Source organism: Eschrichtius robustus, chromosome 3 (genome assembly GCF_028021215.1).
Source record: "Eschrichtius robustus isolate mEscRob2 chromosome 3, mEscRob2.pri, whole genome shotgun sequence".
NCBI classification, from domain to species: Eukaryota; Metazoa; Chordata; class Mammalia; order Artiodactyla; family Eschrichtiidae; genus Eschrichtius; species Eschrichtius robustus.
Window position 1 is genome coordinate 48,051,338 of NC_090826.1, and position 16,132 is coordinate 48,067,469.

A 16,132-nucleotide genomic window follows, 5' to 3' on the forward strand; every position below is an offset into this window, starting at 1 on the left:
AATTACCTTAATTGTGAATGGGTTAAGTGCTCCAACCAAAAGACACAGGCTCTCTGAAAGGATACAAAAACAAGACCCATCTATATGCTGTCTATAAGAGACCCACTTCAGACCCAGGGACACATACAGACTGAAAGTGAGGGAATGGAAAAAGATATTCCTTGAAAAAGGAAATCAAAAGAAAGCTGGAGTAGCAATACTCATATCAGATAAAAGAGACTCTAAAATAAAGAATGTTATAAGAGACAAGGGAGGATACTACATAATGATCAAGGGATCAATCCAAGAAGAATATATAACAATTATAGTATCTATGCACCCAACATAGGAGCACATCAATACACAAGGCAAATGCTAACAGCTATAAAAGAGGAAATTGATAGGAACACAATAATAGTGGGGGACTTTAACACTTCACTAACACCAATGGACAGATCATCCAGACAGAAAATTAATAAGGAAACACAAGCTTTCAATGACACAATAGACCAGATAGATTTAATTGATATTTATAGGACATTCCATCTGAAAACAGCAGATTACACTTTCTTCTCACGGGCACATGGAACATTCTCCAGGATAGATCACATCTTGGGTCACAAATCAAGCCTTGGTAAATTTAAGAAAATTGAAATCATACCAAGCATCTTTTCCGACCACAACGCTATGAGATTAGAAATCAACTACGGGAAAACAACATAAAAAACACAAACACATGGAGACTAAATATGTTACTAAAAAACCAAGAGATCACTGAAGAAATCAAATAGGAAATCAAAAAATATGTAGAGACAAATGATGATGAAAAATGCAATCCAAAACCTACAGGATGCAGCAAAAGCAGTTCTAAGAGGGAAGTTTATAGCAATACAAGCCTACCTCAAGAAACAAGAAAAATCTCAAGTAAACAATCTAACCTTACAACTAAAAGAACTAGAGAAAGAAGAACAAACAAAACCTAAAGTTAGTAGAAGGAAACAAATCATAAAGATCAGAGCAGAAATAAATGAAATAGAAACAAAGAAAACAATAGCAAAGATCAATCAAACTAAAAGCTGGTTCTTTGAGAAGATAAACAAAATTGATAAACCTTTAGCCAGACTCATCAAGGAAAAGAGGGAGAGAACTTAAATCAGTAAAATTAGACATGAAAAAGGAGAAGTTACAACGGACACTGCAGAAATACAAATCATCGTAACAGACTACTACAAGCAAGTCTATGCCAATAAAATGGACAACCTGGAAGAAATGGACAAATTCTTAGAAAGGTATAAGCTTCCAAGACTGAACCAGGAAGAAACAGAAAATATGAACAGACCAACCACAAGTAATGAAATTGAAACTGTGATTAAAAATCTTCCAACAAACAAAAGTCCAGGACCAGATGGCTTCACAGGTGAATTCTATCAAACATTTAGAGAAGCGCTAACACCCATCCTTCTCAAACTCTTCCAAAAACCTGCAGAGGAAGGAACACTCCCAAACTCATTCTATAAGGCCACCATCACCCTGTCACCAAAACCATACTATATTAACATACTATACTAATCATAGTTAGTAACATACTATACTAACCATACATACTAACAAACATAGTATATAAAAAAAAGAAAATTACAGAGCAATATCACTGATGAATATAGATGCAAAAATCCTCAACAAAATACTAGCAAACAGAATCCAACAACACATTAAAAGGATCATACACCGTGATCAAGTGGGATTTATCCCAGGGATGCAAGGATTCTTCAATATACGCAAATCAATATGATACACCATATTAACAAATTGAAGAATAAAAACCATACGATCATCTCAAAAGATGCAGAAAAAGCTTTTGACAAAATTCAACACCCGTTTATGATAAAAACTCTCCAGAAAGTGGGCATAGAGGGAACCTATCTCAACATAAGAAAGGCCATATATGACAAACCCACAGCAAACATCATTCTCAATGGTGAAAACTGAAAGCATTTCCTCTAAGATCAGGAACCAGACAAGGATGTCCACTCTCACCACTATTATTCAACATGGTTTTGGACATCCTAGCCACAGCAATCAGAGAAGACAGAGAAATAAAAGGAATACAAATTGGAAAAGAAGAAGTAAAACTGTCACTGTTTGCAGATGACATGATACTATACATAGAGAATCCTAAAGATGCCACCAGAAAACTACTAGAGTTAAGCAATGAATTTGGTAAAGCTGCAGGATACAAAATGAATGCACAGAAATCTCTTGCATTCCTATACACTAACAATGAAAGATCAGAAAGAGAAATTAAGGAAACAATCCCGTTCACCATTGCAACAAAAAGAATAAAATACCTAGGAAGAAATCTACCTAAGGAGACAAAAGACCTGTATGCAGAAAACTAAAATACACTGATGAAAGAAATTAAAGATGATACAAACAGATGGAGAGATATACCATGTTCTTGGATTGGAAGAATCAACATTGTGAACATGACTATACTACTCAAAGCAATCTACAGATTCAATGCAATCCGCATCAAACTACCAATGGCATTTTTCACAGAACTAGAACAAAAAAATTTCACAGTTTGTATGGAAACAGAAAAGACCTCAAATAGCCAAAGCAATCTTGAGAAAAAAACGGAGTTGGGGGCTTCCCTGGTGGCACAGTGGTTGAGAATCTGCCTGCCAATGCAGGGGACACGGGTTCGAGCCCTGGTCTGGGAAGATCCCACGTGCCACGGAGCAACTGGGCCCGTGAGCCACAATTACTGAGCCTGCGCATCTGGAGCCTGTGCCCCACAATAAGAGAGGCCGCGATAGTGAGAGGTCTGTGCACCGCGATGAAGAGTGGCCCCCACTTGCCACAACTAGAGAAAGCCCTTGCACAGAAACGAAGACCCAACACAGCCATAAATAAAAAAAAAAAAAAAACGGAGTTGGAGGAATCAGGATCCCTGACTTCCGAGTATACTACAAAGCTACAGTAATCAAGACAGTATGGTACTGGCACAAAAACAGAAATATAGACCAATAGAACAGGATAGAAAGCCCAGAGATAAACCCATGCACATATGGGCACCTAATTTTTGATAAAGGAGGCAAGAATATACAATGGAGAAAAGACAGCCTCTTCAGTAAGTGGTGCTGGGAAAAGTGGACAGCTAAATGTAAAAGAATGAAATTAGAACACTCCCTAACACCATACACAAAAATAAACTCAAAATGGATTAGAGACCTATATGTAAGACCATACACTATAAAACTCTTAGAGGAAAACATAGGAAGAACACTCTTTGACATAAATCACCACAGGATCTTTTCTGATCCCACTCAGAGTAATGCAAATATAAACAAAAATAAACAAATGGGACCTAATGAAACTTAAAAGGTTTTCCAAAGCAAAGGAAAGTACAAACAAGACGAAAAGGCAACCCTCAGAATGGGAGAAAATATTTGCAAATGAATTAACGGACAAAGGATTAATCTCCAAAGTATATAAACAGCTCATACTACCCAATGTAAAATAGATAGCTAGTGGGAAGCAGCCGCATAGCACAGGGAGATCAGCTCGGTGCTTTGTGACCACCTAGAGGGGTGGGATAGGGAGGGTGGGAGGAAGACGCAAGAGGGAGGAGATATGGGGATATATGTATATGTCTAGCTGACTCACTTTGTTATAAACCAGAAACTAACACACCATTGTAAAGCAATTACACTCCAATAAAGATGTTAAAAAAAAATCCAATCAAAAAATGGGCAGAAGACTTAAATCGACATTTCTCCAAAGAAGACATACAGATGGCCAAGAAGCACATGAAAAGCTGCTCAACATCAGTAATTATTAGAGAAATGCAAATCAAAACTACAGTGAGGTATCACCTCACACCAGTTAAAATGGGCATCAGCAGAAAATCTACAAACAACAAATGCTGGAGAGGGTGTGGAGAAAAGGGAACCCTCTTGCACTGTTGTTGGGAATGTAAATTGATACAGTCACTATGGAGAACAGTATGGAGGTTCCATAAAAAACAAAAAATAGGTGGGCAGGACTTCCGCCGGAAATGGAGTGGTCTGGGAAATCTCCGAGCTGAATTCAGGCCAGGTTTTTCCCTGCAGGTTTGGCTTGGGGGCTGGGTGAAGATGGCTTGCGCTGCTGCGCAGTCCCCGGCCGACCAGGACAGGTTCATTTGTATCTATCCTGCTTATTTAAATAACAAGAAGACCATAGCGGAGGGGCGGCGAATCCCCATAAGTAAGGCTGTTGAAAATCCTACAGCTACAAAACAAGACAAAAAAAACAAACAAAAAAACCCCAAAAAATAGAATCACCATATGACCGAGCAATTCCACTACTGGGCATATACCCAGAGAAAATCATAATTCAAAAAGACACATGCCCCCCAATGTTCATTGCAGCACTATTCACCTTAGCCAGGTCATGGAAACAACCTAAATGTCCACTGACAGACGAATGGATAAAGAAGTTGTGGTACATATATACAATGGAATATTACTCAGCCATAAAAAGGAATGATATTGGGTCATTTGTAGAGACATGGATGGATCTAGAGACTATCATACAGAGTGAAGTAAGTCAGAAAGAGAAAACCAAATATCATATATTAACGCATATATGAAGATCCTAGAAAAATGGTACAGATGAACCGGTTTGCAGGGCAGAAATAGAGACTCAGATGTTGAGAACAAATGTATGGACACCAAGGGGTGAAAGTGATGGGGGGGGTGGGGGGTGGGATGAATTGGGAGATTGGGATTGACATATATACACTAATATGTATAAAATAGATAACTAGTAAGAACCTGCTGTATAAAAAATAAATAAAATAAAATTTAAAACTTTAAAAAAGTTGCTCTTCCCTGTATTCTGTTCCTTGGTTCTACAATTTGGTAATCATTTTCTTTATTTCAATTCAATAAATATTTCTTCAATAATGTACCAGGTCTGTTAGGCCCTAGGATAGCAGATGGAGTATGTCATTTTCACATGTATATGAAATATTAATTTATTTATGAAAATATGTGAAAGACATACGAAGTATTCATATATATAACAACAGAATTGATAGATGCTGTATTAACTATATGCAAAAAGCGCTATGGGAATCCTAAAGAGGAAGATGTGAAGAGAAACTTGATCAATCATGTTAGAGGAAGAATGGAATTATCTTTCTATTCTCTCTATAAAAATATAAAATATGAAGAGGCAATAAAAGAATACATAGCCAAAAAAATGTAGAAAATAAGTATTATAGAGACATGTGGAACAGCTAATTTATAAAAATATTGTTATTTTTCTGGATTTAGGGATGTTTGTATTATTTGTTAGCTTCAAAAATTTTGTAGATAGTTGTGTTTTTTTCATTTCAAATATTCACTTTTGTGTGCCCAATTTTGTATTTTTTAATTAAAGAGTTTCCCCCTCACTGTATAAACTTCAGGTGCCCCACCAGCTGAATCCACTGGAGGGTCTGTAATTTGCTAGGATATGTCAGTGCTAAGGATATATCCATCAGTGAACAAAAATAGAGGGGAGAAAACTCTCTTGTGAAGCTTACATTCTAGTTGTGAGAGACAGACAAAACAAAAATGTAATAAACAAGGAAATTAAACAGTATGTCAGAAGGTAAGTGCCATGGAAAAAGTGGAGAAGGGTTAAGGGGATGAGAGTGCAAGGCAGGGAGCGTTGGGTGGGTGGTCAGAGTAGGTAAGCCTCATGGAGAAGCAAAGAATTGAAGGATCTGGTAATTGATAATATCAATGGAGTCTAGTCAAGTATATAAGTTTAGTGGTGCTTCATAATTCTATTACTCAGGCCCCCAGTTTAGAATATTTGAAGTAAAATAATTCCAAAGTCACAGTAGTAGGAGGGTAAAGCAGTAACGGTTGGACTGGGGTTAAGAACTGAATAGCTGCGTGGGACACTAATCTTAGAGACTGGTACTGAACAACAGAGGGACACTAAAACATCACTGGAAAATAATAAAATGGGGAATACTGTATTTACTAGAACTTCTTTGGAGGGGGGAGGTGAGACTCCCAAGTGGCACAGCTCTTAAGGAGATTCAGTCTGATGAACTGTCAGGTTGTATTGCGGGGTAGGGTGAGACAAATATGGAACCATATCCGAAATATTCAGGGCAACAGAAGGCTGAGTGCTGCCACCAAGAGTTGTCCTTTCCCACCCTCCTCACCCACTTAGCATTCGATCTTTCCTCTAAATAAAAGTTGGGAAAACAGCCAAAAATGTAAGTTTAAAGTATATATTGTTAGTCTGCCCTAAAAATAATAAAAAAAATGATAATTGGACTATAATTGTGAAAAATGTAAACGTTCTTAGAGCATCACATATTCTTTTTATATTGGTAGCTGTTGTATAGTAGAAAGACAAACAGACAAGACAGAACTGGATATGAGTTCTGACTCTGCCACTTAGCTGATTTGCCTTGGGCAAATCAGAAGGGGAAAAACTAAGATTTATCATCTATGAAACGGGGATAATAATAAGTTTCTTTTATGACAATTAGTGAGATAATTGTGTTTAAATGAACTTTTTAATCAACAAAGTATCGTCCCAGTTGTTTGGCATAATAATAAAGCTACAAGGTAGTTCATAGTTGCTAGGTAAGGATCACAGTTATGAGGTGTATAATAGTTCAAGTTGCAATTTTCAACCAACAGTTAAGACAGTGCAGAATGCTTTAAAATCTCTATTTATAGGCTGTCTTCATATAGCTTCAAGAAAGCAATCTAACACTCTTTAACATCTTTTACTAGGACTTTATAACAAGAGACACATACATCTTGTACCTCAAAAGTAGAAGAGGTATTTTTTCTTACTAACTTGAATGAATACTGAAGGAGTGACCCTTAACCAAATGAAGGTTCAGTATCAAAAATAACTGGCTATTTTCCCCGAATTGCCGGCTAGGTAGAGTGATTCTTAAATGATACTTCTTGTCAGCAAGAAAGAAGATCCCAAGAATGAACAAAAATAGCCTCTGTTCAACAGCTGTGATGTCTATAATTTATAAGTTGTGATCACCTCTCATCGGATTGTCTTGGTGTCCAAGCAAGAATGGATGCATGTTTGTCATCTGTATATTTATCACTTCTCAGAAAACAAATTTTTGTTACATCTTATTCTTTCTGATCAATACATTTTTCTCTTTACCTATAGTGAGATGAGACTTACTGTATGGGGAATGTGACCTTGAAACTCTACTGTCAGACACAAAGTTAAAAATGTTCAACTAATCCTTAAACATTTATTCTCAATCACTAAAGCACTAAAAGACAGGCAACACTGAAGAATAGGGCATGCAAGGAAGGAAAGAAAGAAGAAAAGAAGGAAGGGAGGGAGGAGGAAGCGATAATCACTTCATTTACCATACCTCGGCAGTCTTTAAATGCTCTGCCTGGATGTCACGCTTCTAGTTACCTCTTACCGGTTTTCTCCCCCCCCCCCCCGTCCCCTTCAATCTTTACCTTTAATTTGTGTCCTTATATAGCTCTTGCTCTTCATAATTCTTTGTCCCTTTGGTATCTTACTTCCCATGCTCACCGCATTCATTTTCTCTCCATTTCTTTCACTGTTTCCCTCTTGTGCAGCTCTACCACAAACTATTCCTACGCTATATATTTATGTAAGTATGCGTTAAAATACAATCGAGCAAATATTGGGACTGATTGACCGGAGAACTTTGTGCAAACTAGTTAAAATTGAGAGCTCTGGGGGAGAGGGTCTCCTCCATCTCCAGGGCAAAATAATTGAGAATTAGAAAGTACGTAGAGGAGGACCACTGAAGCCAGCACAGAATCGGGTTCTCTATTGCGCTGTGACCTGTATCGAAACACTCAGCCCGTGACTCAAGAAACTTCCTTGTGGCTCTCCTCCGACTGACCTTCGATCAATGCCCTTCCCCACCGTCTCCAGCCCCCACTTCCCTTGGACCCACACGCTGCTTTTCACGTCCCTCTCTCCTCACACTTCAGGCCTGTTTCTTCTCCAGATTCTACTTCCATCTCTTTCCATTCTCTAAGATTCGTACCAAATCTCACCCTCTCTTTTCCACTCCCTCCGGTTCTCCTGCTCACGGGCCCCCTAACCCGGCTCCCGCCCTTGGGCTCCTCCCCCAGGTAGCGGGGCGCCGTCCTGCCCCTCACCCCTCCCGCGCACACCTGTCTGCCTCCGACCCTCCCCGCACGGAGCTCGCGCCCTCCCCCCACTCCTCCCGCAGCACTCGGCGTCCCGCGCCCACCCCGGCCGCCCGCCCCGGGGGCTGGACGCGCATACGTCCCCCGCCCCGCCCACCTGCTCGTGGGCCCCCCGCCCCGCCTCGCCTGGTCCCCGGCGTCTCGGGCCCCCGCCCCCCGCGGGCCCGCTGCACTGTGGGTAGGCGGCGGCGGCGGCAGCACAGAAGAGCTCGCGGCGGCGGCGGAGCGGGTGGCGGAGCGAGGCTGCGCGCGCCGAACATGGCTGAGAAGCAGAAGCACGACGGGCGGGTGAAGATCGGACACTACGTGCTGGGGGACACGCTGGGCGTCGGCACCTTCGGCAAAGTGAAGAGTTGAGTACGCGCCGAGGCCGCCGCGCCGAGCTGCCAACCTCGCGGGAGGCCGAGCCCCGGAGCCCCGGAGCCCCGGAGCCCCGGAGCCCGGGAGCCCCGGAGCCCGGGAGCCCCGGGCCGTGGGCGGGCGGCTGGCAGCGGGTGGCGGGGCCTGGCGGCAGGTGGAGTGGCCCCACCCGGGCCGCGCGGAGCCTGGGGACCCCGGGAGGGCAGCGGGCAGCGCCTCGCCCCGCGGCAGCTGCGGGCGCCGGGCGAGGGGGCGCGGGCGTCGCGGGGTCCAGGGCCGGCGCCCACCGCGCTTCTCCTGGCCGTCCTCAGTGCCCTCTTCTGTGAAGCCGGGAGACTGTGCTGTAGGGCGAGGTGCCTTCCAGCTGGGAGGCTGTATGGATAGGACTGGGGAATGACCCACGTTCCTGATGGTGGAGTTTCCATTTCGTGCCAGGTGCCCAGTTAGGTGCTTCACGTGTGATCTCCTTTAATCCTTATAGCAGGTGCAGGTGTTATCTTCACCTTAAACGGGAGAAAACGGGGACCCCTGGGGGTCTAGGAACGTGCTCAAGGTCACACCGAAATTGGCAGAACCGTGATGAAGGTCTAAAATGTCCTCTAATTTTGGCCAGGCTGGGCGGTTCCTGACATCCCGATTCTTTCGTGCTCCCAGACTCTGGGTTGGTGGGGATGACAGTTTAGGGGATGCTCCCGGGGCAAGAGCGGGGTGGGTCTTTCTGATACCTGTGTGAAACGCTGGAATGCAGCTGGCTTGGGTAAGGGCTTAATCAGAACTGGGAGGTCTGAAGGTTGGTTGGTGTTTGTAAAATGGTTCTAGGAAGGCTTCTGGGATGGGGAGGACGGGGATGGGGATCTTGGAGGATGTAGGGCTGAGGCCAGAACTGCTAAGACATGCTCTGCTGAGGTCTGTATTCTTGGTGATGGGATCCCATTTTGGGTGTAGTAAAACAGGCTGGTTTTGAAATTTCTTTACTTTACTTCTTACTAGTTAAGTATTGAACTTCCCTGTTTTTCTTGTTAATAAGGCTCACGTGGGATTTAATTAATTTGTCCTCTCTCCAGAACTAGAACGAGCTTATTAAAAATACTTCTCTTTTGATTGTTGCAAATCCAATATTATAAGTAAAATGTTTGCTTTTTCTTTTCTTTTTGCAGGGGAAATATTAGGTAGGCAGTTTGGAGATTTTATTGAGGCGTCTATTTCCTTAAAAAATCGTATTTTAACCTTAAATCAAGGCTGTTAAATGGATAGAAGAGACTTGTTCATTCCTGTGGCAAGGATTAGCTCTTATTTATTTCCACGTGTCTGATACCCTTTCGTTTGTTCAGAAAACACTTATTGAGTGCCTACAATGTGCCAGGCACTGTTCTAGGTAATGGGGATACCCTAGGAACAAAATCAGATTAAAATCTCTCCTTTTGTGAAGCTTTTTTTCTAGTGGGGGAAGACAAACAATAATTGCAATATGTATATAAAATATTCAATATACAGTATTTTTAGTACTATTGAGAAAAATTCATCAGAGAAGGGAGGATAGGGAGTTTAGTGAGGTTAGCAATTTTCAATAAGGTTGTCAGGCAAGGCCTCACAGACAGGGTGGTATTTATGTAAAGACCTCAAGTTTGTAAAATTCTTTGAAGTCCTGTGAGGGCTGTGAAGTCCTGGCTTAGGTTTGAAAGACATCATAAAGTGGACAGTTAGGAGAATATATTTAGAATGAATATAGGAGGATCCAGGAATTGGATTAATGCCTGTGACATTACTAAGGACTATTGTGTTTTGACGTTATACCCTCAAACCTTTGCCATCTAGACATGTACACTCTCCAGGTTATATAATGTACCCTACGCCCTTTCAAATTGTGTTAAAATTTTTGTCTTTTTAAATTCTTCTGTAATCTGAATGTTGGCTAAAACACCCATCAGATTAATCGGTCCATTGTCATAGGACAACTTAAATATCTTTTTTGTATATATTCTTGAGCTGCTTCTAGGCACTGACTTCTTAAAATATCAACTAACAGAGGTACTTTGATTTATGAGAAATCCTTTTCCTGGAGGACCCCTTCCCAGTGAGCAACCAACTGGAGGGGTGTTCCTAACACTATATTAGCGCTTCTCCAAAGTTAGGCTGTGGTTTCCCATCCAAGGTTAGAATTAGTACAATTGCTTAATAAAAATTATATAAGTTGCTGCAGTCTAAAGTTACTCACTTACAGTTGACCCTGGAACAACACGAGTTTGAACTGCACAGGTCTACTCCTACAGCAGACTTTTTTCACTAAATACATAACTACAGTGTTATACAGTCCCAGGTTGGTTGACTCCTAGAATGCGGAATCATGGTTACTGCAGGCAGACTGTAAAGTTAAATACAGGTTTTCAACTGCCTGGGGTTCAGTGCCCCTAACTCCGGTGTCATTCAAGGTCACTTGTAATTCTTTAAGGGACTAGAAACAAAAGCACATGCATTTTAAACACAGCTTTATTCAGGTGTATTTTACATATCATAAAATTTACCCATTCCAAGTGTACAATTCAGTGATTTTTAGTAACTACCAAATGGTACAGCCATCATCATAAATCGATTTTAGAACATTTTCATCACTGCAGTAAGTTTCCTCATGCCCATTTATAGTTAACCCTCAGCCCTAGGAAACTGCTAATCTGTTTCCTGTCTGGATAAATCTGCTTTCTCTGGACATTTCTTATAAATGAGATCATTCAGTATGGAGTCTCTTGTGTCTGACTTATTTAACAATGCTTTTGAGGTTCATGCATGACACAGCATGTGTCAGTAGTTTGTTCCTTTTTATTGCTGAATAATATTCGATTGCATGAGTATGCCACATTCTGCCTATGCAGTCACCCGTTGATGGCCATTGTTTTCCGTTTGGGGCTATTACACATAATGACACCACAAATGCTCACATGCAAATCTTTGTGTGGACATATGTTCTCGTACACATTGGGTAGATACCTAAGAGCAGAATTGTTGGGTCATATCATAGTTTTATTTTTAGATTTTGGGGAAACTGCAGACTTTTCCAAAGTGGTTGTACCATTTTACAATCCCACCAACAATGTATGAGGGTTCTTATTTCTCCAAATCCTAAGATTTGTTTATTGTCATCTTATTATAGCTGTTCTAGGAGGTGTGAAATGGTATTTCATTGGGGTTTCAGTTTGCACTTTCCTAGTGACTAATGATGCTGAACATCTTTTCATGTACTGATTAGCCATTTGTGTATCTCCTTGGGTGAAATGTCTGTTCATATATTTAGTTCATTTGTTGAGTTGTTTGTTTTAAGTTGAGTTTATAAGAATGTTTTTTTTTTATAAATTCTGGGTACAAGTCCCTTACTGCAAATATTTTCTCCAGGTCAGTTGTTTGACTTTTCATTTTCTTAATGGTGTCTTTTAAAGTATAAATGTTTTGAATTTTTATGAGGTCCAGTTTATTGACTTTTTTCCTTTTATGGACGATGCTTTTGGTGTTATATTTAAGAAATCTTTGCTTTGGGTTTCAAGGATTTGCTCATTTTTTTTTAAATAAATGTTTTATTGTTTTAGCTCTTACATTTACATCTATGACCCATTTTGAGTTAATATTTGAATATGGTGTAAGATGAGTTTCTAAGGCCAACGTTTTGAATATGGATATCCAATTGTCCCAGCACCGTTTGTTGAAAAAACATGCATTTTTATTTGGTATAGATTTAGACTTTGTAAATTTAATTTCTACTAAAAAACTTAGTAGTAAATGATTTAGTTTTATATGGCTATAAAAACATGGAAATGGAGGAATGATGAATATTTTGTGTGCCTTCTCTCTTAACTATTATGTTATTTACAGATATTGAAAGTTTAACTTCAGTTCTTGATGTATCAATTTACAGACCAAAGTTAGGTACAGTAAACAAAAATGGAAATAACTAGTTTTCATTTAATAGTACTGGTTTCAAGCTATTTTTAAAAAGCATATGGAAATCCTTCTATTTGTTGATAAATAATTGAAGCCTTATTTAAAATATTCTAAATTGATTTTTCTCCATTGTTCTAGTGTAAGAGTACAAGGAGAGTGCTTATGGAAACAGATTATGTGGGCTGACAGGGTTTAGAAGTAATGCTTTTTATCTACTTAAATTTTTTTCTGTATATTGATTGTTTTGGTTCTTACTCTTTCCAGGGTAAGGTAGAACTTCTGTTTAAGAGCTCTTGTAATTAGACTTGCTCAGTTCTTATCTAAATAATGAACGTGATAGAAATTCTAGAATAGATCTGGTGTTTGTGTTATACACTGGTTGAAGAAAAAAAATGTTTTTAATATAATGGTACTTATTTGTTTAAAAAGAAGCCTGTATTTTCGAGGTGAGGACTGATAGATTTGGTTTATGAAATAATTACTCTTCATTGGAATTGTACACCATAGGATCCTTTGTAGTCAGAGTAGCCTTTTCTAGTCAACAAGGTCTCATCAAGGCATTACTTTTTCTGTTTTTCAAATAGCTATGTGCATGGCTCACAGAATTGGCTTTCAAGAAATTAAGTAAATATTTTATTAATTCCCCACTTATTTTTTAGATAACAGGAAAGATAAGCAAATGGAAAAATTTTTATTAATTTTTTTAAACAAGTAATGTTACTTTTTTGAAATGTAAGTAGCAAGTCCTAAATGATAAATTAGATTTTGGACAACTGCCTGGTCAGTTGGTGGGCCTCAGAGTTACACCTATGGTGTTTAGGGCCCACACTGGCATTGTTTTTGACTCTCTTGTAGTATCAAGGCCCTAAACAAGACATTTAACCTCTCTGGGCTTTGTTTTCTTCTTCTTCTAAAGCACGGCACTAGAACGTGAAATTTGTGAGGTCTTTTACAACTTATTTTTTAAAGATTTAATTTCAAAAAATGGGAGCGTTTAATTGTTCCTTCCGGCTTAATGGAAATTTGAATTACTGAAGACCAGAGCTGAAATAAAGATGTAATATAAAGCAAAAGAAAAGGGAAACACATTTGTAACACTTTAGTGATAAAAGCTACAACTTGAATCAGTTTTTACTATGTTTACTATATACACATTTGATTTTATTTATTCCCCAGAGTAATCCTGCATTTGATATTATCTCCATTTTACTAATGTAGATATTGAGAATCAGCTACTTTAAGTAATTTGTCCAAGGTCATGGTGCTAGTAAGTGGCAGAAATGGCAAATTCAGGGTTCTCTGATGCAAGTCTGTGGTATATGGAATGGAAAGTAAAAGTGCATAGTGTGATATCTTTTGAGTTTCAAACCTACAAGGATATAATTTTTACATGTCCATAGATATTTATCAAGGATTAAGAAAATAAGATTTAAATGTATTTGTTTTAATCCAAATTTACAGCCAATAACAGTTTTTTTGAAACTCCATATGGATGGTTAAAAATTATATTTTCATATAAATTTTACTCTGGTGCCTTAATCCATTCCATTTTTTACATGATAAATTTACTGAATTCTGACAGTTTTAACCCAAATTTTTAAAAATACCAGGTATTTCAGGGTTCCCCCCCAATTATGAAAATAACCTTGACTAAAGATTACCAGTAACCTTTAGTAAACAGACAAAAGAGAATTTGTAAAAAAATAACTTGATGTCCTAGGAAGAAAGAACATTGGTTTAGGAAGGCATTAGCTGGGGATTTTAATTCCATACCACAGCCAGTTATATGAATTTGGGAAAACCGTTAAACTTCTCTGAGCCTGTTTCCTCCTTTGTAAAATGGCAATAACAACACTTGGCCTACCTGCTTTCTAGAATATTTTTGAGGATTAAATGAGTTGAGGCACTAAAATGGCTTTAAAAAATAAATTGCCGTGCAAATAGATGGCACTGTTGTGGAGATGACTAGATACACGGCCATTGTGAGTGAATCCTGCACCCTGTGTGAGGTGTTAATAAGTGCTTGCTGATTGCAATTCTGATTGCAACATTGAGACAGAGCTTTTATAATCTGCCCTTATTTTTTGGTTGCCTGCATTGGAAAGTTTCCAATGACTAATTCATTTGTGCTATATGATAATTATTAATGTTTATATTAAAAATGCGGTATCCTTTTTGGTTAAGCCATGAAATTTGTTTTTTCACAAATATGGAAAATGAATAAAATAGAAATGAAATGGAAATAACTGAATGTTCATGTAAGTTGCTAGCTGAACTGATTTTACTTTTGAAAATATGCAAATTCTAAACAACTGTTAAACAATACTTCCAAATAATGAAGCTATATATTTTCTGAAATACTAGAACATTAGTGTTGGAATGAAAATCAATTCATCATATCTCTCAAACAATTAAGTAAACAGTGTGCTATTTAGGGTTTTGTTTTTTGGTTTTGCTGATTTACATATTGTTTTTTATGATTTCAACATAGGTAATTTTGTCCTTAGTGCTGCATGGATTTTGTTCATTTTGTGTAATCCATTGACTCTCAAAAGATATTTTTCCGTAGGAAACAATGTTATAAATGATGGATAGATTTCAGATTAAGTCCACGAAGGCAACATGGTATATAGTATAGAGAACACTGGATTTTAGAAGGCCTGGTGTGGAAGTTTGCTGTTATATAAGCCAGCTATGCGGCCTTAAGCCAAAGTCACTTGATCTCTGAAAAAGGAAATAAGACTATATGTTCTTTTATACTGTTAAGAGTAGTACAGAAGAAAATGTAGGTGAAAAGATACAAGTACTTAACTTTTAGGTACTTTATATATACTTGGGTCCTATTATGTACTTAAACCTGTAATTTGCTGAACTCTGAGAATAATCTGTGATCTGGTTCTGAGACCAGAATTTATTTGATGAGGAGGAGGAAGAGTTTACTATCTCCTGTTTTATTTTTCCCTGGTCTTCTTTCCTACTTCATTTGAATATGTTCATTAATCTAATTCTCTAGACGCTGCTCACTTATCACCATCTTCTGTACACCATGCGCATGCATGCAGTGCATATATGCAAACATGTAACAGATGTATATTCCAGGTCTCATGGTAGTGATCATAGAACTCTTGGAAGAAGGAGGCAAAGCTGGAAAAGGGAGGAGGATGTGAGCAGCAGTTGGCAGTTTTTATGTGTGGCTTGTTGTCAAGGTTCTACTTACAGTAGAACCAAAATAATACATGCAGTTCATTTTTTGTCGAATTATGGAAAATGCAGACTCTGAGCTAAAAATGCCTTTCTACAAACTTTCTCCTAACATATCTATGTAAATTAGAAAGGATTTTTGTAATTCATCATATACTGAGGAAATTACTTCAATTCTGTGGACTCTCTCCCTTTCCCATGCTGACACAGCACTGCTTTATCTAGGTTTTTTTGTTTTTTGTTTTGTTTGTTTGTTTTTTGTAAGAACATGCCAAAATATTCACTTACCTCCTGGTCCATGTTAGCCTTCCTTAAAGCATTTCGTACTGTTTTGTAATGATAATACTGCCCCATTTATTCTTCTGAGATTCCTGTGGTTTCCTTGATGATAGAGAAAATATTTTATAGAGAAAGCAGTTAATTTTTTGAAG

The 16,132-nt window shown here is 38.7% G+C and overlaps 1 protein-coding gene across 3 annotated transcripts in view; it reads left to right on the plus strand.

The window, feature by feature from the left end:
* The first annotated feature begins 8,401 nt into the window (after nt 1–8,401).
* PRKAA2 (protein kinase AMP-activated catalytic subunit alpha 2) overlaps nt 8,402–16,132 on the plus strand; it is a 59,445-nt gene continuing 51,714 nt past the window's right edge. For 2 of the 3 annotated variants that reach the window (XR_011073393.1, XM_068537983.1), the window contains exon 1: nt 8,402–8,565. Coding sequence is in view for 1 of the 3 variants with exons in the window: in XM_068537983.1 (XP_068394084.1) it covers nt 8,472–8,565 (94 nt within the window). In the remaining 2 variants the exon portion in view is untranslated. The remainder of the gene's footprint in view (nt 8,566–16,132) is intronic. The other variant, XM_068537986.1, reaches the window with a different exon arrangement.